General features: G+C 39.6%; 4 protein-coding genes across 7 annotated transcripts; all 4 read right to left on the bottom strand.

Moving 5' to 3' along the window:
- Positions 1–104: 104 nt before the first annotated feature.
- dlgap5 (discs, large (Drosophila) homolog-associated protein 5) lies at positions 105–5,148 on the bottom strand. Of its 4 annotated transcripts, none has more exons than XM_020924180.2 (19): positions 4,823–5,148; positions 4,360–4,603; positions 4,088–4,275; positions 3,938–4,000; positions 3,804–3,843; positions 3,643–3,720; positions 3,470–3,568; positions 3,292–3,360; positions 3,167–3,198; positions 2,818–3,062; positions 2,583–2,747; positions 2,414–2,502; positions 2,185–2,345; positions 1,834–1,935; positions 1,512–1,740; positions 852–1,444; positions 620–776; positions 417–469; positions 105–331 (listed from the first exon to the last, which is right to left on the bottom strand). In XM_020924180.2, the coding sequence occupies exons 2-19, from the start codon at positions 4,592–4,594 to the stop codon at positions 227–229; spliced, it is 2,703 nt and encodes a 900-aa protein (XP_020779839.2). In that variant the 5' UTR covers positions 4,595–4,603; positions 4,823–5,148; the 3' UTR covers positions 105–226. The 4 variants fall into 4 exon arrangements, with proteins under 4 accessions (XP_020779839.2, XP_055006324.1, XP_020779836.2 ...); XM_055150349.1 differs by having other exon boundaries at positions 3,167–3,180; positions 4,088–4,278; positions 4,823–5,144; XM_020924177.2 differs by having other exon boundaries at positions 4,088–4,278; positions 4,823–5,139.
- A 272-nt stretch (positions 5,149–5,420) lies between these two features.
- ccz1 (CCZ1 homolog, vacuolar protein trafficking and biogenesis associated) lies at positions 5,421–11,646 on the bottom strand. Its single transcript, XM_055150351.1, has 17 exons — positions 11,506–11,646; positions 10,814–10,888; positions 10,644–10,739; positions 10,474–10,572; positions 10,296–10,389; positions 10,130–10,210; positions 9,993–10,040; positions 9,838–9,921; positions 9,083–9,258; positions 8,340–8,421; positions 8,198–8,259; positions 7,608–7,719; positions 7,335–7,368; positions 7,135–7,252; positions 6,191–6,349; positions 5,957–6,084; positions 5,421–5,858 (listed from the first exon to the last, which is right to left on the bottom strand). Exons 2-17 carry the CDS (start codon positions 10,825–10,827, stop codon positions 5,803–5,805), a joined length of 1,443 nt encoding a protein of 480 aa, XP_055006326.1. The 5' UTR covers positions 10,828–10,888; positions 11,506–11,646; the 3' UTR covers positions 5,421–5,802.
- Positions 11,647–12,553: 907 nt separating this feature from the next.
- On the bottom strand, positions 12,554–13,680 carry pvalb9 (parvalbumin 9). The gene is made up of 4 exons (XM_020924097.2): positions 13,617–13,680; positions 13,267–13,399; positions 12,871–12,980; positions 12,554–12,662 (listed from the first exon to the last, which is right to left on the bottom strand). Exons 1-4 carry the CDS (start codon positions 13,675–13,677, stop codon positions 12,637–12,639), a joined length of 330 nt encoding a protein of 109 aa, XP_020779756.1. The 5' UTR covers positions 13,678–13,680; the 3' UTR covers positions 12,554–12,636.
- Positions 13,681–21,680: 8,000 nt separating this feature from the next.
- Positions 21,681–23,551, bottom strand: pvalb3 (parvalbumin 3). The gene is made up of 5 exons (XM_020924428.2): positions 23,458–23,551; positions 23,062–23,127; positions 22,570–22,702; positions 22,121–22,230; positions 21,681–22,016 (listed from the first exon to the last, which is right to left on the bottom strand). The coding sequence occupies exons 2-5, from the start codon at positions 23,120–23,122 to the stop codon at positions 21,991–21,993; spliced, it is 330 nt and encodes a 109-aa protein (XP_020780087.1). The 5' UTR covers positions 23,123–23,127; positions 23,458–23,551; the 3' UTR covers positions 21,681–21,990.
- Between the last annotated feature and the right edge of the window lie 1,449 nt (positions 23,552–25,000).

Raw genomic sequence — 25,000 nt, 5'->3', positions numbered from 1 at the left:
GGCAGCAACATCATGCTTTCTGAACTTTCTAATGAACGGCTTGATTCAAATAGAATTAAATGATTTGCCCTTTCTATTTTGTCAATGATTCAGTGTTGTCACAGTCACCTTCAAGCAACAACTTTAATGAGCATTACTGCAAGACAAAAATATACAGATGTGTATTTTTTTTTTTAAAGCTATAATAATACTATTTACAACAAAACTTAAAAGTCATTGCCCATTGCTACAAATGGGGAGGGGTAAAAACCATGAGGTCAGATGGACACACAGACTGCCGTATCTGGTTCTTCAGGTCAGGGGTGAACAGAAGAAGAGCAGATTCCACTGTCTGAAACAAAAGATCAGCATTACATTATATTCATACTAGAAAAGCAAAACATTGATTAGAAAAAAAAAAAGTAAAAAGGGTGAACCTGAGGTGACTCAGTGGAAAGCAGAGTTGGCACCGTGGGCAGTGATGTGAAGACTGAAAATTAACATTAATGGGATAAATGACATGCAAAAACCAGGCTGTAAAAAGTGTTACGGGTATCATTTAAACATATAATCTCAGACCAGCTATTATTCCCAGGTGAAATTCAGTTTGAGTGACATGCATGGGTGCCAGTCATCATACCTGCATCCTGCTCATTCACAGAGTCCTCAGCTTGACCTCTGGGACTCTCCAGATCTACATCCATCGCCATGGGTGACTCCATGGAAAATGGCTGCCTTGGTGACAAGCTGTCTCTCAGGGAAGGCTGCAGGTATCGCTCAAAATCGACACCGATGTCCTGAAAGATACCTGAATTACTGCAAGTGTAATTAGGAACAGGAAAGCCATAATGGAGGGCTGGGGAAACCTTTACCTCAGTAACTGAACTGTCTGGTGTGACTGCCACAGAATCCTGTGTGTTTAAGAGGTTTTGCACAGCTCGTGGGGTGCAGCTCACTGCCGGGGAGGACAGCTGGGCAGTGCAAGGGGATAGAGTAAAACTCAGGGATGTCGGCATTGGGGCTGCACATTCAACTGGGCTTTTACAAGAAGAATGTGGAAGCTGTGGACCCTGAATTAACTCAGATGTCAAGTGTTCAGCCAGACCTTCTTGCTCTTCAACAGTAATGGAGGGTATGGGGTGTCCACCTTCAGAAACCAGGTCTTTGGATTGTTCTATAGGGTCTGAAGACACTTCTTTTACAGAAGAAAAACACAGACACACACTGACTGTGCTCTGTGGCTGAGGAGTGACAGGCAGAGACTGTTCCACTGGTGCTGGAGTTTTGGTAACAGGATATGGGGCAGGGGGAGTAGTCATGGGTTGCTGCATTGTTCTAGTTTGACCAGGGGTCTGTGCCAACACTAGGGAACGTCGAGTTACTCTCCTGGGTGTGAGACAGTTTGAGGATGGAGAAGGTTGGGGCAGAACCGCAGCATTGAGGCGGCTAGACCTTCTCACTGAACCTATGAGACATGAGTCAGCTGTAAACAACATGTTAACATCAGCACATAGTGCAAGCAGAGTGACTACCTGATAGTTTGGCTGGGCTTGCATCTTGAAAGGAGCCTCCTTTGAAAACCACAGTGTCTGTGCTCTGGGCCTCTGACTGGGTGTCTGAGGTCTGCTCTGTGCTCTGGGTCCTCTCGGACTCTGCCGCCTGCTGTCGGGCTTTCATTGCTGCTTTTGCTGCAGCCAGACGAGACTTTGCAGCTGCCTTTGTTCCAGCAGGCTTGGAGGGGACTGGTGCAGCTGCAGGTTTCTGTTCAGTACAAATGTTTTTTTTAAGTTTTAACTTTTTTTGTATACATCAGTTACAGTACTCCATAAAAAACAGGATTTTCGGCAATGATACCTTTACTACTTTTCTCTGTCGAGGCACTGGTTTGTGTTCCTCCACCCAGCTGTGGACTTCTGCCTCTTTGAGAGCATCAAACTTTTTGTTTACATCTTCAACCTAAAGTTAAAACAGGTAAATTCATAAATCTTTCAATCATGTCCATTTTAACACTTTCGATTTTCCACTCTAAATAAGTTTTATTGCAGTTGTCAGTGAACAAAACTGGCAAACTAGGAACTTGCTTTGGCATGCATAACATAAAACAAAGAATTTAAAAAAATACTATAAACTTTTTTTTTTTTTTTTTAATCATAAAGGGCATGCATTCAAATAATATGAATTAAAAACAGACTTTACAAAACCAACCTGGAAATACACCATGTCCCAGAAGCCTTGCAGATCAGTGCATGTTGTGATTTTCTCGCCTCGGCCGAAGTCACAGTCGTCCACCAGACCACTGAACTGCTTAAAACGCTCCTTCATCAGCAGTCTTGCCTGGCCAACAGCTGTACGCATACGGTCCCTCACTGAATGCAGACCCGGGTTCAAATGGTTACTACACAATTTTAGGTTTGCTCGAGAAATATTGACTTACTTTCTTCTGGTATTGACTCATCTTCCACTTTAGACTCCCAGTGTGTGCAGAGACCTGTCAGTCTATTTGTTTCATTGGTAATTTCTGATCTAATGTACAGAAATAATAAAAAATGAAAATTAAGAAAGTAATCAAAAAAGTAATTTGTGTGTTAAAAAGGAAATGCAACCTGAAATATGGCACATCATGCTTTGTTTCCTCTTCTACTTGAGTGTCAGCTACTGTGGTGGGGCCTGAAAGAGGTGATCGGCGAGGGGATTTTGGAGGTGACACCTTGCTCTTCTCAGATTTAGGCTCATCAAATGTTGGAGCAGGAGGAAGAGTAAAGCTGGAGCTGTAAAGCATATGTTAAAAGGATATGGTAAATGCATTTTATTTAGCAGCCAATAAAAAGCCTGACTAACCTTGGTGTAAGAAAGGCGTCTGCTGAGCGAGGGGTCAGAGGCTCAAACTTAATGGATGACAGACCATTAGGAGCTTGGAACAGGAATCCTTCAGGGGCAAAAGAGGGTGCTTTGGGCAAAGACTTTGGGTCCTCATTATCAAGAGCAGGCGCAGGGACTGTCTGATCCACCACCATCTCCTCTTCATCAGTCTGGAGTGTGGGCCTGGGACATTCTTGTCTCTGCTCTTTCTCAATTTCAGGTTTCTGGATAGTTTCAATGACCAAAATAATAAATCATCACAAACTAGACATATAGAAATAGAAAGATTTACTTAGCAGCCAAAAACACAGGATAGGATTAAACTTACAGAAATGCTCTCCTCTGGAACATAATTTTTGACTGTATTAAAACCAACACAGCAATAATATTAGTAATCTGTTTACTGCTGTATAGATAGATGATGCAAAATGACAATGCAAAATAACATAATACCATTACGTATCTTTTCTTCCGTTAGAGGTGTAGCAACTTCAACCTCTTTACTCCTTGTTGTCCTCACATCTAAGGATTACATAACAAGGCATTACAAAGAACATTTCCGGTGTGGTCTTACAATCCACTGGTCACTGAAACCTAAACAGTGACACCTCTGACGGCCAGTGCTACATACCTGCACACTTGTCCTTTGGTTTGTCTTTCACCACAGGAGCCGCTGTAACTGGAGGCTTGTTGGCAGATCTAGTGGACAACCCACGTGTGGCCAGCTCCACTAGAGTCATGACAAACAAAACTATCATGATATCCACGCCCACTGTGAAACACACAAAATATTTTTTAACTTACCTTTTGTTTTGCACAAAGACTGGGCTGGTTTATTGGGTGCAACACGATTTCTGGTAGCCCTTTCTAAGGGAGGTTGAGCTTTAGAGAAAAAAAAAAGGGACAAAATCAGTCCAGTCCAAAATAATGTAAAAGGGTTCAAAGAAAATTTTGCAACAACTTACATTTCTTTCCAGCTGCATTTATATCCTGCATATTCAAAGGCTGAGAACAAATCAATAAACAGTAAATTGTATACAACTAAATGTAACTAAAATAGATTTTAAAAAAAACAAAAACAAAAAAACACATTTTGTACCTGCTGCTGCCTCATAGATCGAGTCACTCTTGTACACTGGGCTGGAGCTACATGTGTTTTTGTCTAATTGAAAGACAAGGAGCAGCATAAATTAAACTCGGAGGATCTATGAATGATGTGTGTAAGGTGGTAATTACACCTAAGACTCACCTCCTTAGATCTCCCAGGGGCAGCTGGGACAGGAGGCAGAGGGACAATATTCAGTGCATCTTTAGGACGATACAGACCCGTCTTAAAAACTCCTTTACGGGCTTTTTCTCTCTGTTCCTTTTCTTTCTCAAGAGCCTTGCGCTCTTGCCAACGCTGAAGCTGCTTAAGTCTGTCCTCCCCAGCCACATCTTCTAAATATGTTAAAATTCACAATATTAAATTTTGTTCATACATAAGTATTCCTGTGACAAAGGAACTGAAAAGTGCTTTACTTTTTGGCAGCGGAGTGTTTTTCTTTTTTTCTTGAATAACGGACATGTTTGCCATTGCAACGGAAGCATCCAGCGCTGAGATCTCCAGCTCCTGGAGGGCATCGAGCTGCCTGCGGTTGTTGACGATGCGCTCGCGGTTCTCTTTCTGGGACTGAGACCTTCTTCGGGACATTTTGACTCTCAACATTGAGACACTGTTGTCCCGCTGACGCAGGTGAGCGAACCGAGACGCCATGTTTACCGTCTGTCGATAATTGAGAAACGCATGTTAATCAAGTTGTTATAAATGTTTCCATAGCAAATTTATTTCTGCAATAACACAAGAACAAACTAAATAGGGATCAAGCAAACCGACAAAAGATACATAAATCTAGTTTAAGTTCGCAAAGAAAACGGAGTTAGCTAGCGAAGAAGATACAACAATTTTGAAGTAATCACGCATGAGTCGACTCATTCACTTTACCTTTGTGTGCCAATTTATTCTTTAAAAAAACAAACCAAAAAAATCTTGATATGTCCCGTACAAAACTTGCTGCCTAACGCACAGGCGTACAGACTTCCCAAAGTACAAACAATCATGGCGGGTGAGTTTTTGAAACTGTAATTAAAAGGCGCTGATTGGCTAACAGTCACAAGAAACCGTTGTGCTGATTGGTTCATACACAGTTCGGCTGCATACTGCCTCCTTGTGGGCTTTGATGGTATAGGCGTTTAATTCTGTACGTTAACGTCCAAATGCAGAACCTCTTTGATAAGCTCTACATCAAAGGCCAAGAATTATGCCTAAAGAGCAGATAGCATAATTTCATGATCAGGACCATTAAACATTTTTATCCTATTGCAGGCATTGCGAAGACAAACAAAAGAACCTTATAATTATGTAAATATGGTTGCATGGGGGGAAAAAAAACAAAAAATATTAAGGCGTTTTTTAAGAATTATTGAAAGTGATGTTATTTTGCAAAAGGTCACATACATTGTAATGCAATGAAATCTTTCTACTTTATGATATTAAAACAGTGCAAGTAGAAGAACATCCAAAATATTGACCTTCAAATATATACCATATATAAATCAATTTATTATTGGTGCAGTTGTTTGACAGTAACCACAGCATACATCCCAATGTTCCTAAAATTGAACTACGGTGTCAGTTTAAAATACTTTTTTATTTTTTTTTAATGTTGATGATTTTATTTAAAAAAAAGAAAATTAAACAAAACAAAAACTACAACAGCAATCAAAGTTAGCAATTAACAAATTCCTTCCTGTATGTACAAAGCAATATAAAGGAAACATGTACAGTAAAAATCTGCATTTGTACACTTAATTACAAGGCAATATTACAATTTTATATTAAATAAAAGCTGAAGGAAAATTTTAATTTCTGTATTTCCAATGCAATTATTGCATTCCACAGATGTTGTGTCCCTATCCACTCTTTCAGTCCAAGAAGAAAATGTTGTTAAACTGTGTCGCACAAAGTCTCTTCACCTCCTCTGCAAGAAAGAAAAGGTTATCAACACACACACTCAAAAAAATCTAATATAATTTAACAATTAAGAAATGGGATATAAATATCATTGTGTATACATACCATTTACTTCTATTAAATTAGCATTCTTCTGGTTCAGGATCACATAAAGCTCTCTCTGGTCTGACTTCTTGCCCACTACCCAGTAGTCTGTCATAGCTTTTACAATGATTTCTTCATCTTCATCCACTCTGTCAAATATAAATCAGACATTATTAGTATTAAATAACCAACATAAAAAATATGTAGTTATTGTTGTGGATTCTCTTTGAAGTAATGCCATGTAGTCTAATGAACCTTGCAAAGTCACAGTTGATATCTCCGAGGATCTTCATGAGGTCTGGGTGCACAGAGGTGAGGCAGACGCTGGCCGTCTTTCTCATGTGGATAGTGCTTTTCTCTGCCAGGTTCATGTGATTGAAGTAGATAAACTTAAACTGGGGTTCTTTTTCTGTCCTAAGACATAGAGAAAAATCACATGGTTAAAAAGTGGCAAGCTTTTCTTCAACACATACATTTTCCCACTGCAATGCCAAATCAGGATTTACCCACTAACATTTGGGACAGCATCATTTATTCATGTGATTCCTCTGCACAGTGATTGAAATAAGATGATCAAATCACCAGGACTAGTGTCTTGAATTACAGAACTGGAAGATCTGAATCCAACTGTTGGGGTTAAAGAGACTACTCGACCAATCTGCAAAGGTGCACTGCTTGAGTTTCCTTAAGTAGCATCAAGACGATACTCAGTGGTACGTCTAGTCTGTCACTGCCAGCCAGCCGTCAATAAACAGACAGTGTAGTGATCCTGCAGTGACTGTCTGCATATATTGGTCAAGAGCACTGTCTGAACCAAACCCCCACAATGACCTTTACTGCTCTGAGATAGAATAAACAATACCAACTGCTGCCACAAGGGGTCAGTAAATCATTTTTAGTTTCATTAAGCTTCTGGCTAAAGGAAATTAACCCTTGAACTAGATGTGACATAAAATTTGGATATTATATTATGTTATTGTCATTACAATATAGAGCCAATATAATGAAATCCTTACAAGATAGAGGTTTTTTAATCAACTGAAACTGTATACATGAATGGAATCTCCCATCCTATATGAATACATGATTAGTCAAGAACATTACTGCTACTGAGATACCGCTTTGGGTCACTGGTTTTATGGTTAGATGTGACTGTCAAAGGTGACTGTGAATAATGACAGGGGTGGATGTGGGCTCACCCTGAAATCCTGCGGTTAATTGTGAACTGCTCACAAATATCTGATGCCAGTAAAGTGAGCTGCGGTCCCACTAGGCTGTCTAGTTGCTCACAGAACTCACGTGTTAGCTCCACGGAAGCTAAAGGACATAAAATAGAACAACATAAATGTGGATCAATGGTAGAAATATGATTGTAATTACCAAGCAAGTCAGCACTCACCACTTATCATAAAACAGGCAGCTGCACTCATAGCCTGAAAAATAGCGCACATTGGTGGAGATTAAAAAGAAATTCAAGGTCAAAAGAGGCTGGAAATTATATTAATGTGAACGACAAGGATTGAGGCTTGCTTTTCATCACTATAAAATTCAGCAGCTTAATCCCCTAAAAAAATCCATAAAACTGGTGGACCATCTAAGGGTCAAGTGGTGCAATGCATTGTGAAAATTATCCTGAAAGATGGAATAACCTAGTGAAAAAAAGCATTTTTACCTTATAAACAATTAGGTGTAACTCTTCGTAACCATCATCAGCACTGACAAATATCCTTGGAAATCGAAACTTGGCCTCTGGGTCTTTGAAATTGGTGGGTCCTGTCAAAAATCTAAAAAAAATAAATAATTGAGTTATAGCCTTTACAACATACTTTAGATTGTGATAAAACCAAGTGTGCAACAAATCTAACAGTTTAAGTAACGATGATTATATATTTAGCCTTATCATTTGATCTAATACAAGACAGAAAATGGTAAATAAAGAGGACAGTGTTCTAACTGCAAATATCCAGGATTCCACAGATTCCTCGCATAATCAAGTGGCACAGTTTGTACAAAGGATTCCATCTGTGTTGTACAGGATAAGTGTGAACACTTGGAAGCATTTGGGACATTACTTTATGCTTTTTTTTTAAGGTCAAGCCCAGTCTTGTATGACAATTATAAGATAAAGAAACAATTTGGTAGCTGGCAGCACTAGAGTGCATGTGCAAGACAAAGCATCAATGGGCTACACATACAGAAGTCAACACCACACAACTACTGTACACAAGTTTGAAGTCCAACATTGCATATCAAAGAGCTCACCTCCCATAATGCAACAAATTCCCTGTGACTTCTGGCCTTAGAGGAGAATCTCTCCCAGCCAGCTACAAACAATTTATGTAAATAATGTTAATGAGAACATGTGATTATTTCACTGAAATATTTAGTATGTGTTCTGTCTAACCTCAGGTTCAGAATGTCTGGGGAATAAAGAGGTGGTGAGGTACTTGTACAAAATCCTCATATCATCTTGTTCCAGTCCACTCCTGCAAGTAAACAGGCAAGTTTAGTGAAGACACTCACATATGGTGTTTGTGCCAAATTTAATCAAATGTAAGATGTAAGAACATGGATATTTTTAATATAAGCAAGCAGCATCATACTGTATAATACAACAAGGTGCAATTAGAGATCATAATGCTTTCAAGTCATTTTAGCAATCATATAATCCCCGGTGCTTTTGCACTGATCAGGGAGGCTCATGTGTAATTAAAGACAGGGGACATGTCACACGCACCAGAAACCACAAAGAGGATTACAGCTTGTACTATGTCTGTTCAACCAGCAGGCTAAGGATGCATTTTCACATGCAAATTTTACGATTTTGAGGTTTCAAATGTGTGCAGTGACGTACAACTACAGCTTATATTTACAAAAGGAACTGTCCGCTTATCTTACCTCCACTCTCAATTAGATTCATTGGTCCTACCACCAGACAAACTCAAGACTGAGACAAGACCAAGTCCAAATGTGCTTGAGGTCAGTCTCGAGTACTACAACACTACATTTAACTGTGGCTCAAGCTCAGTTTAGAGCTAGTCTTTGTTCATTTCTGAATGGTTTTAGTGATTTTACACACAATGCAATGCAGAACCAGGTATTTTGGTAGTTGGAGGGCAGGCCTTTACAAATAGACAAGCTTCCTACCAAATGAGTTGGTCATTGTAAAGAAAGGCCGTGTATTTGATGAGACTGAGGCTCTCCTCCACTCTGTTCACAAAGGACTGGATCTTCAAGTATGTCATCTTGTCCAGTGGGAAGAAGCTGATTCCTCCAAACACATCCAACAGATCGCAGGACTGCAAGTGGAGAGTCTGCAGATACTAGAAACCCAAGTATAGACACACACACATAAGGCAATTACAATCAGAACAGGCAGGAGACAGACACAGGAGACGGAAAAGGAGAAAGGGGTTAGCTTACGTCCATACAAGTGCTTGCTTACAGTGCACCAGAGAAAGCTGAGATAGCAGAGACAATTGCATCACACAAGGCCAAACAAGAAGCCCTGACATTCAACCTCTTGATAGGCACACAGCAATGTCTCTCTTTCTCCTGTGGTAAGGTTTCATAGTGGAGAGGGGAACCCAGGCTTAACTTAAGGAGGGTGTTCCCTAATTAGAAATGTTTTTTTAATGAGCATATACAGTTTTAATGTCTATGGCTGCATATCTCAGTGGACTGAATCACATTAGGTAACCGTAACATTACCAAGAGAATCCAGGTGTGACTGCTAATGGGGATCTACACTGAAAACAGATAATGTATGTCCAGGGATGGTTCATACAAAGGTCTTGTAAAAACACTAGCATACAAGGGTGATGAAAGAAAGCTGAATTAACATAATTTTCTTAATGTACCCTTGCAGTAGGATAGACGGTAGATGTGTTGAATTCTTTTACCCTGTAGAAGAACTTTTCAAGTTTCTGAATCAGCTGCTCAACTCCTCCAGCTTCCATTGCTCTTCCAAATGTTCCATTGAATAACTGCAACATATTATTAAGTACATTTTAATGACAACATTAACAAATACGATTCAGGCTACATTTAAATTTACCTTGTACATACTGTAGCACTGTTTTACAACTGCGCCATAAACAGTGTCCTAAAGTGAATAAAAGAGTAAATAAGAAATAAGTAAATAAGAGGAAATAAAAGAGTAAATTTTTTTTTTTTTATTACTTTGCCACCTACAAGAATTTCTTCTTCCTGGTATTCTACTGTTGGAGGTTTACCATCTTTGTTTGGCTTTTCAACCATTGGGTTTCGCACCACCTGAGATACACCAATGGATTCAAAAGATAATAACCAAAGAAAAATATCAAATATTAGCATGTTCAGGAATATTATTATTAAATACCATAACTATCCAAAAGTTTTCTTCAGGTTCAAAGAAAAACTGTCTATTTTTCTGTGTGTGCAAGGATTTAGCTGGTTTTGTTGGGCAAAAAGTCCTGGAACAGAGAAAAAGACATTTCATTAATAATTTTAAAAGGATTGCACCATGCACAAACTACACTGAAACATGAGTTTAATACCTGGTGAACTGAACAATAGCTTCACATAGGCCAACATTTCGTATCTTCTCATTCTTTTCCACATCACTGGGGTGGTAAAATAAAATCTTTTTTCCTCCTAAGAAAAGGTAAAATCAAATTACTAATTAAGTAAATGTGAGACAAAAAATATAATCTAAAAGATTCACACCTCTCCTTCCCGTGGTCCAAATGTGGGGTTGTATATAAAAAAACTAAGCAGAGATGGAGTGTACTGTTTCTCTTGCATTCCTGAAGCCATTCTGGGACTGGGACAAAGAAAACATTTTGTGAAAGCAAAAACACTCCAGCAGAATGTATAATAATTAAATAAACGTATTACCTAATCATCAGCATCAGTGTAACTTGAGTTTGGATTTTCTTTCCTTCAAAGACCTTTTGGTTATCATGCCGCAGCCTGTTGAGTAAAGAGAACATAGTGGCTGCTCGTAGCATAACACATTTTAATTCCACACTCACTAAATCATGGGCACTTCTACAATGGCATGCATGTTATAGGCACTTTACTGTACAGCACAGCACACACTACACAGATACAGCCCTTTAAAAATATTCCCCAACTAAACATTAGCTAGCATCTGTAAATCCTACATTACGAATAATTACTAAAGTAATTATACATATAGCTAAACAAATTAATTTATCTGAAGCTTTCTTATTCCTGGGTTGATTTCACTGTAAGAGTAGAAATTGTAGAATAGTTTTATTTTCTTAATATTTCTCAGTAAAATGAACTAGGCACTTTTCGCCGGTAAATTTAAAGGGGCTACCTCATTCAGTGATGCCAAACTCTCGATTCCCGTGTTTGACACTGTCTGTCATGCTGGGTACATTATGTTTTAAATTGTTACAGTAAGACCTTTTAACACTGAATGATTTATACTGATGTTGAAGTAGGCTAAGAGCTAACCATAAATGTGTGGCTAACTAAAGAAGCTAACATTATCAGAATGAGAACACATAAACATATCGGATGAAAATGTGCTGAAAAGATTATATGGAGACAACACCCACCTTACGGTAATCCATCCAAAACGTCCTAAGGCCTGCGAATGTATAGCACATAAATAAAATGTAATAAGTAGAAAAAGGCATCAGTGAAAGAGACGCCGCATTACTTTACATTCTCGACTTCCTGCTTTTGACAGTGCGGTGTTACAGAGTAAACAACTCGGGTAAAACACTTATTCAAACCCTTTTTCTGGGTTCCTAGAAAAAATAAGTTTACATTGAATCATGATAAATATTAACTTGATGCACAGAAATAAAGGAAGAGAAGAAAAGAAAGAAGAATATAACAGCAATGTAGCTTATAATCATTATGATGTCGTTCAGAGCCTTAATTAAACAATAAAACTGGGTTGGTTTATGTCTTGTCTAGACATTAATACATCAGTTCTAAATTAGGATTGTTTGAGCCATAATATTGTTTTTATGAGAACATCCACAAAGGATGACAAGAGATTAATGCAATTCATTCTAAATTAAACAAAGCCTGCAGTCAGCAGTCCCCATGTAGCCTACCAGCACAAGAAAAAGATTGTGTCATTGTTATAGTTACATTTTGACAAGGATCAGGCAACAAGACATATTAAACCTACAGGTAAATATTTTTATTCCAATTCCAATTATTTTCAACTAAAGCATGTATGTATTTACCATTCATTTTCATTATAGGGCATGTTTTATTTTATGGTTTGACAAGTCAAGGCTTGGGTCTACAAAAGGAGTATTATGCCATCTAAATTGTTTTCTTCCACATTTGTGTTAAATTTATACTTAAAGAGAGCAAACAGTCTTTACTAAAAAAAAAAAAAAAAAAAAAAAAAAAACTACTTTGAGATTTGGTTCTGTAACTGGTCCTGAACAAGAAACAACAAAAAACATATATAGACAAACCAAGTCATTTACTTTTTTACATATTTATTGATTTTGTGTTTTGTCAAAGGTAGAACATGCACAAACACAAAAAGTTAAACATTGTGTACAGCTGCCATTTTCAAACAAGTGAAAAGTCAATTAAAAACAATGATTCCTTGATTTTAATAGAAAACAAAAGATGTGTAAGTGTAATTCATTATGAACCAGGAGACTTCAGCAGTAAAAGAGGATTTGAGGATCTGGATATGTCATCACCAGTCAAACTCAAGACAGCACCATTGCCTGGAATTCTAAAAGAGAAGAGAAGAAGAAGAGGCAAATAAATACAATTGCAATAGAACTGCAAAACATTTAGAATTTTGTCATAAAAGTTGGATAATATTAACCAGTGTGTAAAAAATACTAATGAAATGCATTCAACTCTTTCTGAGCTTTAACCCGCACAAGTGCATAACTTTGCAGAGCTCATGTATACATTGAGAGAAATCAGACACCAACCCTCTGCTCCAATTCTGCCGTCATTGTCATCATCGGCTGCTGAGATAAAGCTCTTGGCCTCTGCATCAGTTAAAGTCCGTGCACCGGGGACAAATCTCTGGAGGAAAAATCTGCAGAAAAGCACATGGTCAAGCTTCATGACCCTCAGTTTTGACACTGTCACACAAAGATAGTTTATGTAACACGAAAATAAAATACAGCTTTGCCAACAGTGGATTATTGCAAGACGGCTTAATGGTGCCATCGCGTTATTACCAGGGTCTGAGCTCTAAATCTTTCTTCATATCACACAAACAATGAGCTAAGCCTACATACATCTGGGTCAGAAAGGTATCACAGTCTTCTAGAAAACAGAAGACATGTTGTGTAGTAGTTGTTTCTTAAAGATATACTCACTTAAGTTCTGACTCTTCAATGTAGCCACTGTTGTCTTCATCGAGTATCTGGAAAACATTTTTGATCTCCTGAGGCGTCTTTGAGGACAGGCCACACAGCTTGAAGAACTTCTTATAGCAGAATGAATCTGGGGCTAAAACATAAAGAATGTAACATAAAACAAGTTAAAATAGGGTTGACATGCAAAACATAGATTGGACGTAAGGATCATAACTAATCAGACAGGTGGTAAATTTACCCCTGATATTTTTCCAGTAATTTAAAATGTGGTAGTAATAAGAAATGGAAGACATAATATAACTTTGTAAAATCTATTGATGTAACACCAGTGGTATTATATGCACGTGCACCTTGACAGTCCTTGACAGCGTTGTCAATGGCCTCAGCAGAAAGGATGGAGGTGAGTGACATGATGATCCTGCAGGGTAGACAAACACTCAGTAAATTATTTACACCCACTTTCTACTCTCTTTACAGATCATACATGTCTTGACAATGCACTTTTGCTCATCTGCTTATTAGTCTATTGGATCAGTGCATCAACTAATAATTGTGTAATGAGCTTAAAAATCAGTCTTGTAATATATTTTTTTTTATATTTGAAGGAGAGCATCTTTTCTGTTGATATTTTAGTAAGATTTTTGGATTAAAATAGCTCAAAGAAAAACCTTTACAACTTGACTACAAATCCTAATGGGCTAGACCCAAAGAACAAATTAGCTGTAGTCCTATTTACAGAGCTACACCAGGACGCCAACAGGTCGTTCTTGACTCACCGGGGGTCGTAGGGTCCTCAGGCAGGTCCGGAGCAGCAGGTGTACAGCGGTGTGTAGCCCCTTCCAGGTCGTTCCTGCTTTTATACCCAGAGCCCAGGAGGTGCGTCGAAGGATGCTTGAGTTTCCAACCTGTTCACAGATCAAATTATCCCACGGCTCCTTCTCTGGTTTCCCACCTGTACACCTGCCCAATTATCATTTAGCCTACGCCTTATATCCGAGCGTGGCGCACTGCTTTCTCTTACTGCCCGATGGATTTTTTTTTTATCCAATCAAGTTTTTCTCTGATACAGCTCTCGCCGCTCCCCCTCCCATGTACCAGTCTCTTTCTCCCTGGCGTACATCCACGCACAGGGCAGGTGTGCCATAGATTAGGCAGAATCTCAGAATTCAGCTGATCTATCTATTCATCTATTCTAAACTTGTTATATTGTTCTGCTAACTTTGCATGCTCCTGTATGAATTGTTTTAGGACCTATGGACCTAAATTATTAAATAAAGCCGCTATTGGTGGTTTTCTGTCGAGTTGAGCTACCTAGCGTTACTGCGCATGCGTGCAACCCCCAAGCGCCGTTACAGTTTAAATGCCGTCGATTTGAGCTCCCGAGACAGAACTATTAGTTTTGTTGTATGTTTTGACCAGTTAAGCATATAAGCAACGACAAGTGTGTGTTAGATATGCTGCATAATACCACGTTAGATGATTGTATAGTTTGAATTTATGTATTTGATAGAAGATATAGTCCTCTGAAATTAGCTCCACGCAAATCCATCTAAATGAGTGAATAATGGTGATTCTACAGTGGGAGTATTATTCGATGGTTAAATTGTCCTGTCGATATGTGCTCCCTTTAGTCAGAGCCCTATTTGAGCAGAATACGACTGCCCAAATTACCTACCTACGCATCGTCATATAAATGAGTTGAAATTGTACATACCTAAGGTATCAAGTGTGATCACCGTGTGCAAACAGCATCAAACCCGCTGTCTCAAATCCAAAAAATATGTTAAGAATATAGAATATGTATGTATATGTAAATATGTAAAGTAGCTTATTTTGATGGGGTAGCGTGAATCGATAGACGTCACTGTCAGTTTAGGCTGAGGGTAGCTAATTTTGACGGGTTAGCCTGTTTTCAGCCGCTAGAATGTGATGATGTTATACTCAATGATGGGGGCCAGATTTTCCTATTGATTATGTAACCTTTGATTTATTTGATGCATATTTTTCATTTATTAACATTCATTTGGGTGATTATTATTTTGTATATTGTTTGGATAATTAATTTATATTACTTTTCATTTATTTGAGAGAGAGAGAGAGAGAGAGAGAGAGAGAGAGAGAGAGAGAGAGAGAGAGACGGGGTGTTACTTAAAGCGTATTGTACACTGTCCTGCCGTGTTGGTATTTTTAGTTAGCAAGGAAAATGTCAAGAAAATACAACTATAAAATCTAAGTGTAACCCGCCATACCCACAGCCTTAAGAGACTGGTAACGACGACATTTTAGGGTTACAGATTGGTGGCAGGATACTTTTTTTTGCAGACCCAGAGTTTCCACCTGTTCGTTTTAGCTGGACAGTGCTTTCAGTATGTCGCAGGAACATCAGCAGCAACAGCAGCCAGACGACGGCACAGAGGAAAACGAGACACGTGGTACCGGCGATGCCGGTGCGGGCGGCGCAGCTCCGCTACCGCCGGACATGCTAAACACTGTAGTTCATTATCGAATGGAAGTGCCGCCATGTTTCCACGGCGATGGTAAGGACAAAGAAAATTTTGCTCTATGGAAAACCAGATTGGAGCTCGCGGTTAAAGCCTGCACGGATGTACAGCAGCTAGATATAGCCACTATACTTCCCACTCGCCTTAATGGAGATGCTTTAGCATACTGGCTGTCTTTGCCACCAGCAGCGCAACAGGACTATGACCAATGTGCAGCTAAACTCAGTGATGTTTTTGGCAGGAAAGAATTTTTGCTTCATTTTCAAACTTTCGTCCATGCGAGACAGCGCTTGCCTAAAGAACCATTAGACGTTTATGCTCCTAAAATCATAAGGTTGGTGCTGGAAGCTTTTCCAAACTATGGAGAGCCAGCCATTGCCATGGAACGCTTCAGAAGATTTGTTGCCGGAATGGACCCCATTCTTCTATCGAAATGTCATGAGAATGGTGCAGCTACATTGGAAGACGCGTTAGCAGTTGCATGCAAATGGGAACGTGCACAAAAGGCTTTAAGACTACTCCTCCACTTCCACTGACTAATACATCATATGAAACAACGCCTGTGTCCAGGGACGAGCCACTTTCTACCATGGTCTTTAACAAACGTGACAAGAACCAGGCAGATCGCTCTGATGAACTGCTTGATGCCATTAAGCAACTTTCCAGAGATGTTCGGTCTCTGAAGTTACATGCTGCTGCACAAGGACATGATGTGAGCCATGCCAGACAAAGTCATGCTCCCCACAGTGATTTTTCCAAATGTGGATATGACCGTTCTGACTCCAGAGGCGACTGTGGCAGAGAAAGGTATCAACGCACCCCATCCATGTCTCCTGTCCGAGAGGCCCGCTCTTCTACACCCACCAATCACCAGTCCAGCAGGTCCCACAAAGACAACAGCTTCTCCAGGCGCTCCCCGGACCACCGCAACCATCGGCTGTTACCAGACCATCATGATAGCCACTACCTTACCGTTGGCATTCTGCAGGACCTTCTTCACCTCCTCCTCCTCACCGGGATCATCACTCCAGCTACAAGAGGCACTCCAGACCCCGCAGCCCAGAGAGATGGCGTTTTTCTCATTACTATGGTGACAAGTCCTCCCCTTACCATGATTATGACCTTGACTTTACTTTTAAAACAGGTAGACCCAGATCCCCCTCAGCACACTCAGGCAGAGATAGGCAGAGACAATATGAAAGAGACCATCATGTGACCTTTAGTGAAGACCACCACAGTCAGGGAAAAGTGTGGCAGTAGACACTGAGGGCCATGTGTCTGCTTCTAGTGCCAAGGCCCACTTCAGTTCAATGCAACAAACCAGACATAAGACATTCACCTGTAATGTACTGGCCAATATTGAGAATGTTGCTACTAAAGTATACATAGATTCTGGTTCAGACATCTCACTGATTAGTGGAGCGTTTAGAATGTCTATTCCCTCTCTGAGAACAAAAACTTTACAGCGACCTCAAGTTGTCCCTAAAGCTGTGACTGGTGACTACCTAGACCATCTTGGCACTCTCTCAGTGAACATGAGGTTTGGCAGTGAAACGTTCACACACACTGTCCAGGTAGTCAGGAATGTTACACAGCCTGTCATATTGGGCTGGGACTTTCTTTTACACATTTTGCTGTTTTAGATTTGAAAGAAGGCATCCTCAAAGTAGGTACTCGTGCCAGAGTTCCACTTTTGTCTGCTACAGAGACAGCCCCTTTGAATTGTAACAGCATTACTGTGACACCACTCCTGGTGCCGGCATTGTCACAAAATGACTGTTCTAGCTAGAGTCCAACCCACCATTGGTGTGCCTGATTTAGACACTGACTATATAGGTGTTACTGAACCAGGACTTACGTTAGAGTCATGAATCCAACTACCTCTGACTTACAGATACCCAGTGACACTAAACTAGTTGATTTTTATCCCTTAGGCCAAGACAATGACTACTGCATAGTTGAGACAAATGTAGATGCAGTTACTACCCAGATTGAGTCCACTAAGCAGTTACTGCCAGATGTTAACCTAGATGACTGCTTTGACCACTTACCAGAAACAAAAGCTCCAGGCTTTACTCTCATCTTACTGTGACGTGTTTAGTACTCATGATCAGGACTATGGCCGCACTGACTTGGTTAAACACAGCATCAGGACTGGGGACCCCTCCAATTAAGCAGCGGGCGTCCCCAAACATCCGAGCAGAGATAGACAGGCAGGTCCAGCAGCTCCTCAAACAGGACATCATTGAGGAGAGCTACAGCCCCTGGTCCTCTCCAGTTGTTTTGGAGCGGAAAAAAGATGGTACCTATAGATTTTGTATAGATTACCGTAAGCTTAATGCAGCCACCATCAAAGACTCTTACCCCTTGCCACACCCAGCGGAGGCACTTGACAGCTTGTCAGGCTCCTGTTGGTTCAGCACCATGGACCTATCAAGTGGATATTGGCAGGTTGAACTTGAGCCACAAGACAGGGAGAAGACAGCATTCGACAGTGGGAGTGGTCTTTATCACTTTAAATTTATGCCGATGGGACTGACAAACGCTGACTCAACATTCCAAAGACTGATGGAACTAGTCCTTCATGGCTTGCATTAGAAAGAGTGCTTAATCTCTTTAGATGAAATAATATGTCTTTAGACATTTAGTGACCACCTTAAGAGCCTAGGTGAAGTTTCTGAAAAGCAAGGAAATGTCACTTGGCTCAGACAGAAGTAACGTTTCTGGGACATGTTGTCTCCAGCCGAGGACTGCAGCCGGATGAGAAAAACCTGGAAAAGGTACATAAGTGACCAACGCCCAGGACGGCCACAGAAGTGAGAGCTTTTGTTGGACTATGCTATTACTGTAGTTTTGTTAAGAACTTCTCCGTCATTGCTGCCTCTCTGCACTCGCTAACTCACAAAGGTGCTAGTTTTATTTGGACAATTGAGTGTGAGGATGCATTTCAGTCACTTAAGCATGCCCTTACTAATTCTCAAGTTGTGGCACATCCTGTCTTTTCCCAACCTTTTATGCTATACACTGATGCATCACTAGAGGGCATTGGGTGAGTGTTAGCCCAGAGACAGGACAGTAAAGAACATGTTGTTGTCTATGCAAGTCACACATTGACCCCCTCTGAAAGGAATGGTCCACTTTTGATCGTGAACTGTTTCCAGTTGTTTGGTCTGTAAGACATTTTAAACATTTTCTTTCATGCAGATCCTTTGTTGTGATCACAGACCATAAGCCACTGCTGAGCCTAAATAAAACTGCAGTGGACAGCGATTCTACTGGCAGACATAGCAGATGGATTCTTGAGCTGGATGTCTATGACTATTGTATCATGCACCGGGAAGGTAAACAGCACGCCAATGCTGATGCCTTGTCCAGGCACCCCAGCAGTGAAAGACTTGACCATGTAGTGCAGTGTGTTACTGTAGCTGTCACTGACACAGATACTACTGTGGCCCCAGACACTGGTGACAATCTTACTCTTAGACTTGGAATTCTCTGTAAAAAATCAAAACAGAGTCCTCACTCACCAGTAAACTTCCAAGTGGTTTTACCAAACACACTTCTTCCCACTGCCTTAGCTGCTTTACATGGTAATCAGTTAAGTGGACATTTGAATGCAGAACGCACACTTCGAAGAGCTAGACGTATCTGCTATAGACAATTTGAATCAGACCTTGTAAAACACTGCAGGTTACTGAGTATAACTAAAACACGCACTACTCCATACCATGCACAGTCAGATAATATGGTGGAAAGACTGAACAGAACTCTGAAAGACCAACTGGCTAAGTATATAGCACAAACTGGTGGTGAATGGGATCAGTTTCTTCCACAAGTGGAACTTGCTTATAACTCCAGTGTACATTCTAGTACAGGGTTTTCTCCATTTTTCCTCGCACACGGCAGGGAACCAAACTTGCCACCGGACATTATATTGAACTGTAGTCCCACTGTGACCTCACCTACACCAGGCACACCTGCAGCTTATGCTTCTTACCTCTCGTCACACTTAACACGTGCATTTGCTGATGCAGCTCATAAGTCCACAGTTAGTAAGTTGCGTCAGAAATCTCAGTATGTCAAGAAAGTTGTGTTTCACCCACATGAGCCAGGGGATCTTGTACTTCTTGATGATTCCGCTAACAGAATGAATAAACTGGTTCCAAGATGGAAAGGGACATTTGTCATTTTGAAACGTGTGACAAAAGATGGACAACCAGGTGTGATTTATGAGATCCTAAGAAAGCACACTCACGGACATGGATTGTACACCACAATAGACTCAACGCTTTCAAAGGAGCTTTGCAGGACACTGGAAATATGGAAAAGACATTTGGACTGGACTATACTCCTTTATTGGCACCTCCCCTTACTGCTTTGTCCGGGGCTCTGCCTTTTCGTCCACCTATTCCACCATATTTACCTACACGGAGTAGGCAGCCTGAAATTGCACCTGCAGTAGAGACTACTCTTCAGAGTGCTCCACCTTCACCTCAGGTTTCTGTTCCCTCTGCTTCTCCTCATTCCTCCCCTGTTCCCAGCCCTCTGTATCCCCTCCAGCCTTCCCCATTACCTATTCAGTTGTGTCCCGCTTTGGTTGCAGAATTTGTCGGCCACATAGATACGGCGACTTTGTCACTTAATCTGATGTTTCTGCATACTGTATGGTTGTTACTTGTTATGTCACTGGTGCTATTTTCTCTGTTTATGTCATGTTGTTCTAAGATGGTCATTTGCCTTCTGTGTTTCATGGTTCATGTCAGCTGACATAATAGTATGAATGTTTTATTTGAAATGGGGACATTTCATTGTGCAGCAAGGGAAGACTGTAACCTTTGATTTATTTGATGCATATTATTTCATTTATTAACATTAATTTGGGTGATTATTATTTTGTATATTGTTTGGATAATTAATTTACATTACATTGTACTTTGCCATGAAATATCTGAAAGGTAAATTCCCAAATATGGAACCTGATCATTTTTGCTATTGACTAAACCCAAGACCATGCTATATTACAACTAAATCTGCATTTGAACAATATTCATTTTAGCTGTCCCCGATCTGTATTAAATAATATTGGCCTATAGAATGCTGTGATGTCATTTGAAACCCAGAAATTATCTTGAGTTAACCCTCAAGGCAGGGTGAGCATAGGTGAGTGTAGGTGGGGTCATCTGGTCACTATAGCAACTATCCACTAAATTTATGAGTTTGTTATCTGCAATGGGAGCCTTTGAAACCTTCTGACACAGCAGGCTCTCTGGTGAACCCAGTCAGCACTAATGGCAGTAGAAAGGTAGGGAGGATGCCAGTAATGAGAACCTGTGGGAATAAAATTCATATTAATTAAGCAAGATTTTATATTACTATTCTGTGAACATGGAATTAATATCAAATAAAGACAAAGAGGCTTTTCTGTTTTTAAAAAAAGCTGATTATATCAAGGGTTTACATGGGCTAACGCTCTAGTCTAGACTACAGGCTTGAACACCAATGCCCTCTTGTGGTTATTCTTTCATTAGTTTATTATTATTCATTATTATTTTAGCTGGTAGATTAAGGTGTGTAGGTAAGCAGTTTTGTATTTCTGTCTGTATACATTCCACATTTCACTAGTGCTATTTATTAAGTCAAAGGCCAACATTTTAAATGAAATAAGTGTCTAGCCAGATGTACCACATTATTTTTCTTTGCATTATTATTTTTCTTAACTTGTTTATCCAGTGTATGAGAGCTACTGTGTTTGCTTATATAGTCTAAACTAAATCTGTGCCTATGTACTTGATTGTTTAACATACTTTTTTAAAAGAATGTTGTTAAATTCTGCCACTATTACTTTAGGTTACTATGTTGCAAACAAAATTTGCACCAGCTGGATGATTATAAAAGAGCAATGACAAGCTTACATTACTGAAAAAGAGCCTTTAATTTAGTCTCATCGTCCGTCCATTTGTCACAAAGTACATCACCTTAAGACACTCACAGTACAACGACGACAGAAGTGAGAAAGAGAGAGAAAAAGACAAAAGTCAACCATGTCTTACACTAAATCAGGTACATTCATCATGGCAGCATAAAGGGCAGCAAAACCCGAGATCAAGGGTCACTTGTATAAAATCTTTTGCTTTGTGAGATGAAGAAAGAGTGTTTGGGAAAAAGAGAGAAATAACTCAAGTTGTTCCATTCAGAGAAGTCAGCTGATGATTCAAGTCTTCATTTAGGACTTGATCAGGGCAGCGAACTCTGCAAAGAAAAGTACATTCAAATTTAGCAATTTTTGGAGTGAACAGTTTGGGCTTTTACTTAAATTTGGGGATAAACAAGTCAACATAAGCATAGTTCCTTACCATCAACTCCGATCTTGCCGTCACCATCAGAGTCACCGGCCTTCAGGAACGCCTTGGTCTCAGCATCAGTCAGAGCCCTGGCACCAGCAGAGAAGTTCTGCAGGAACAGCCTGAAACACATTTTATTATTAGTTTAGAGACATTTAATAAAATCATCTGTTTATCGATGTGTGTGTGACAGTATTTTGCAACAATTAAAGATCTATTATTTTTTCAATTATTTCTCAATTATTATATTAATTATTTCTCAAGATCTGTTCTGCAATTGGAAATTCATATAAAAGAAGACAGATAGTGCCTTTGATTTCCACCCAATTATATCCACTAGCTTCTTACAGGTAGTGCTTTGAAAAAGTGACATCATTCTAAATTGTGGCCTACAGAACCATGATGCCATTGCTATGACAGCTTTGCCTGAGGTGAAATGTATTGTAAGAGTTGGTGCCTACTTCAGCTCGTCCTCCTCAATGAAGCCACTCTTGTCCTGGTCAATGACAGCAAAGGCCTTCTTGATGTCATCTGCGCTTTTGCCAGCCAGGCCGACCTTGGCAAAGAAGTCCCTGTAGTTGAAGGAGTCGGCAGCTGCAAAGAAACAAAAGATGTTGTTACTCAAATATGTTTCTGTACAGATCCACAATACAGCGTTCTAAACTGACAGACCATGTAGACCAGACTAGAAAATTATTATTTTTTAGCTTTTTCATAATTAAAAATGAAATACACTGTCAGTTCTTAATATCTGTGCTGTCTTTTTACAATATTTAAGATTCATTAAATTCCATGTAAGTGTATTTATATATAATAAGCAATTTATAAAGCAATATATTTTGGAGTATTATGGAAAATATTATTTGGAGTTTTATAAGTGGATTCCAGATTATTACTCTAATAGATAAATACTGTGTGTCCAAACACTATGCGTCCGAGGTTTTAGGTTTTACCTGAGCAAGCAGCCAGGGCTGCAGTGATGTCAGCATCATTGAGAATTCCGGCGAAGGCCATTTTTACTGTGAAAGAAAGAAAACAGTTCATCAGTGCAAGTACACATAATAAAGCAGGTATGAATCATGCATCAAAATGTATAGATTCAAGTTCCCATTCATGCAAAATATTTTTAATTCCCTTTTTGACTCTTTCTTCCCAATGAAAAACGTGGTCACCAAATGTAGTCCATTAGTTTCATTGGCAAAAAGATTTTTAAGCATCCTATGCAGCTTTGATTCCATTTAGTTCCTTGGTAATTCCAAAGTCAGAAGTAAGCTTGTTTCCTTGGTATGGTCCCAAAGCCCTGAACGTAGATGAGGCATGAGGCTGAGTAGCTCCTCTGTGACACTCACCTTAGGGTTAGCTCTATGAACTAAAGTGGAATTTGCTCAGATGAATCTGCTCACTGCAGTAAATGTCCTGGTGGTACCGTCCTGCTTATATAGTGGTGGAAATATGATGCATAGGCTATGTAATAGACACTGTGGCAAAGCAGTCATTGCAGTCGGTCAAAAAATGTGTCCAGTAGACAGAGCTGTTCTATTTATATGTACATAAATGAAGATGCTTAAATGGTAGGCTACATAGGCTTATGCAAAAGTGCTTGATATTGCATAGCGCTAATAATATACGCTGCTGATTTGGATGAAACTTCTTCTGTCCTGCTACATGGACCGAGAAAGAGGTAATTTTTTACATGAAATTCAACTGGAAATTTTGGCCACATGTCATTATTTTGTAGGATTTTCAAACCCAGTGGCTTTATATTTTGGTAATGGTAAAACATTTGCTTTGGCAATACCACCAGGAAGCTCTCCTAGCTTCCTAAAATTATACTGGTAAATCAGCATTTGAGTGTAACAGTTGGTGACTGATGAGGTAATAACAAGCTGAATTTACCTCGTGAAGCGTCATCATTAGCCTGTGCGTAAGTGGCATGTGTAACATGTTTGAAAGGACTTGGCTGACATCATCATCATAAAACATTAGTCAGTGGTCAGTTTAACACTTAAAGTTCAAGATTTGGTTGAGAGCGATGTAGATGAGTAATTTGTGTAGGTGTGATGAGGATTTTGTCTTCGTATACAAATGCGTTATCCTTACAACTCTGGTTATTTATTGAAATACTATTCATAAATCTAAAATAAATACATTCATATAAAGATAAACAGACTAGGTCTTTTGACTTGAGAGGAGATTGATAATTTCTTTCCACTTACATGCATGCTTATGCACAGATGAGAAAAAGATTTATCTTTCAGTCCATATGATTATTAAAAAGTTATGTGGCTATTTTTATCATTACTGGAAGCTGATACTAAGGAATTACCACCATAATCACATTGGCACCATGGAGTTATGTAGTTACAATGCCGTAATCTGTTTTACTAACTGGGCTTTACCTTCTGTGCAACTTGTTATGTCCACATCACTCATCAGAGGGCAGTGTAAGTTGGAGACACCTCTAGCCTTCTGATTTATAATCCTTACAAATCCTGATAAGCCTTGATATAAATGCAGGTGAAATTTAATTAAGAGAAGCCCTTACACCCAATGGTGTTGACTTCAGGATTAAAGTCCTACAGCAAATCCAACACATTTGTTCTGAAAAAGATCCTTCTGTGGTAAGAAACACATTTTATGCTCACGTTAGTCACATATTGTTTTTTGAATTGTTTTAATTAAACCTCGTTATAGCTGGGCAGTATGTCACTCTAATGTGTTGTTGAATCCAAATCCACTTTTATTATGGAGCTAAACAGTGTGCTTTAAAAGTTGGCTCTGGTCAAATGAGGTCTGTCACCTCACACGACACAGCCCTAGATACTGCAACTATTCCTGCCCTTCTTCAATATCAGGTTTATGTTACAAATCTCACAGCGGGATGAGACACAT

Source organism: Boleophthalmus pectinirostris, unplaced genomic scaffold (genome assembly GCF_026225935.1).
Source record: "Boleophthalmus pectinirostris isolate CB_2022bp ecotype Guang Dong unplaced genomic scaffold, ASM2622593v1 HiC_scaffold_14, whole genome shotgun sequence".
Taxonomy (NCBI): Eukaryota; Metazoa; Chordata; class Actinopteri; order Gobiiformes; family Gobiidae; genus Boleophthalmus; species Boleophthalmus pectinirostris.
This window is presented reverse-complemented; position numbering and strand designations above follow the sequence as displayed.

Bases quoted from the DNA above. Each gene is read 5' to 3' on its own strand.
- pvalb9 (XM_020924097.2), bottom strand. From the start codon at position 13,677: ATGTCACTCACCTCCATCCTTTCTGCTGAGGCCATTGACAACGCTGTC. The intron at 13,400-13,616 runs GTGCACGTGCAT...TTTATGTTTTAG, and splicing joins CGCTGTCAAGGACTGTCAAG to CCCCAGATTCATTCTGCTAT. The intron at 12,663-12,870 runs GTTGGTGTCTGA...CTTCTCTTTTAG, and splicing joins CGGCAGAATTGGAGCAGAGG to AATTCCAGGCAATGGTGCTG.
- dlgap5 (XM_020924177.2), bottom strand. From the start codon at position 4,594: ATGGCGTCTCGGTTCGCTCACCTGCGTCAGCGGGACAACAGTGTCTCA. The intron at 3,361-3,469 runs GTATGTAGCACT...TGTAATCCTTAG, and splicing joins ACCAAAGGACAAGTGTGCAG to ATGTGAGGACAACAAGGAGT. The intron at 1,936-2,184 runs GTTGGTTTTGTA...TTTTAACTTTAG, and splicing joins GGGACATGGTGTATTTCCAG to GTTGAAGATGTAAACAAAAA.
- pvalb3 (XM_020924428.2), bottom strand. From the start codon at position 23,122: ATGGCCTTCGCCGGAATTCTCAATGATGCTGACATCACTGCAGCCCTG. The intron at 22,703-23,061 runs GTAAAACCTAAA...GTTTCTTTGCAG, and splicing joins AGCCCTGGCTGCTTGCTCAG to CTGCCGACTCCTTCAACTAC. The intron at 22,017-22,120 runs GTAAGGAACTAT...TTTTCTTTGCAG, and splicing joins CGGCAAGATCGGAGTTGATG to AGTTCGCTGCCCTGATCAAG.
- ccz1 (XM_055150351.1), bottom strand. The intron at 10,041-10,129 runs GTAGGTGGCAAA...TATTCACTTTAG, and splicing joins ACCAGGAAGAAGAAATTCTT to GACACTGTTTATGGCGCAGT. The intron at 9,922-9,992 runs GTAAATTTAAAT...AATATGTTGCAG, and splicing joins AGTGCTACAGTATGTACAAG to TTATTCAATGGAACATTTGG.